Source organism: Bison bison, unplaced genomic scaffold, assembly GCF_000754665.1.
Source record: "Bison bison bison isolate TAMUID 2011002044 unplaced genomic scaffold, Bison_UMD1.0 scf7180017864472, whole genome shotgun sequence".
In the NCBI taxonomy this organism is placed as follows: Eukaryota; Metazoa; Chordata; class Mammalia; order Artiodactyla; family Bovidae; genus Bison; species Bison bison.
The window spans coordinates 14796955-14797642 of record NW_011495033.1 but is presented as its reverse complement, the minus strand read 5'-3'; the positions used below and the strand labels follow the sequence as shown (position 1 = coordinate 14797642).

Sequence of the window (688 nt, the reverse complement as noted above, 5' to 3'; positions counted from 1 at the left end):
TGGGAGGGAGAGAGAGAGAGGGCTGCGGTTGTGAGTGATACCAAAGAACTTGGCAGTAATACCAGCTGCCATATGTTAAGCATCTACTGCGTGCCCCACATGGCGGGAGGTTCCGTCCTTGTTTTGTCTTCCCATCATCCTCCCCACAACCTCACCGGGCAGGTTTGTTAGTTCAAAACTCAGATGACAGCGAAACCCAAGCCCAGAGAGGGTCAGCGACCTGCCTGAGACACAGCTGGGACCTCAATCCCAGAACCGGTGCCCCTCCTCACAGCGCCACCGGCTTCTGCCATGGACACACTCGCCACCAACCTCGTGATGTGGGTCCTGGCCCCAAAGGGTCTCCCTCCCTGCAGCCCAAGACTCGCTGGGCCCCAGAGGGGCGGGCTGGGCAGCCCCTGAGTAGGAACAGCAGGCAGGACCGGCAGGCAGGGCAGGCCCCATCGGAGCTCCCCGCCTGCCAGGAGGAATCCACGGGCCCCTCTCCTCCGGGGCCTGGCTAGACCCCCGACACGGGCCAGCAGCCCCCCAGCTCCTGGGCCATCCCCTCCCTCCACCCGCCCCCCACCAAGGCAGAGCTGGAGCCCATGCCCCTCCCCAGCACTGACCTCGGGGGTCGGGCAGGACTTGGGGCTGTTGTGGATGGACTCAGAGCGAGAGGAGTTGGACAGAGACTCTGCCCTCTTGG

At 64.2% G+C, this 688-nt stretch overlaps 1 protein-coding gene across 1 annotated transcript in view; it reads right to left on the bottom strand.

Annotated features, from left to right (window-relative positions):
- Positions 1 to 688, bottom strand: part of BZRAP1 (benzodiazepine receptor (peripheral) associated protein 1) — a 24044-nt gene that overhangs the window by 16076 nt on the left and 7280 nt on the right. Inside the window, 1 exon segment of the mRNA XM_010861722.1 lies at positions 609 to 688. This exon segment is cut by the window's right edge and continues 8 nt beyond it. Coding sequence (XP_010860024.1) covers positions 609 to 688 — 80 coding nt within the window.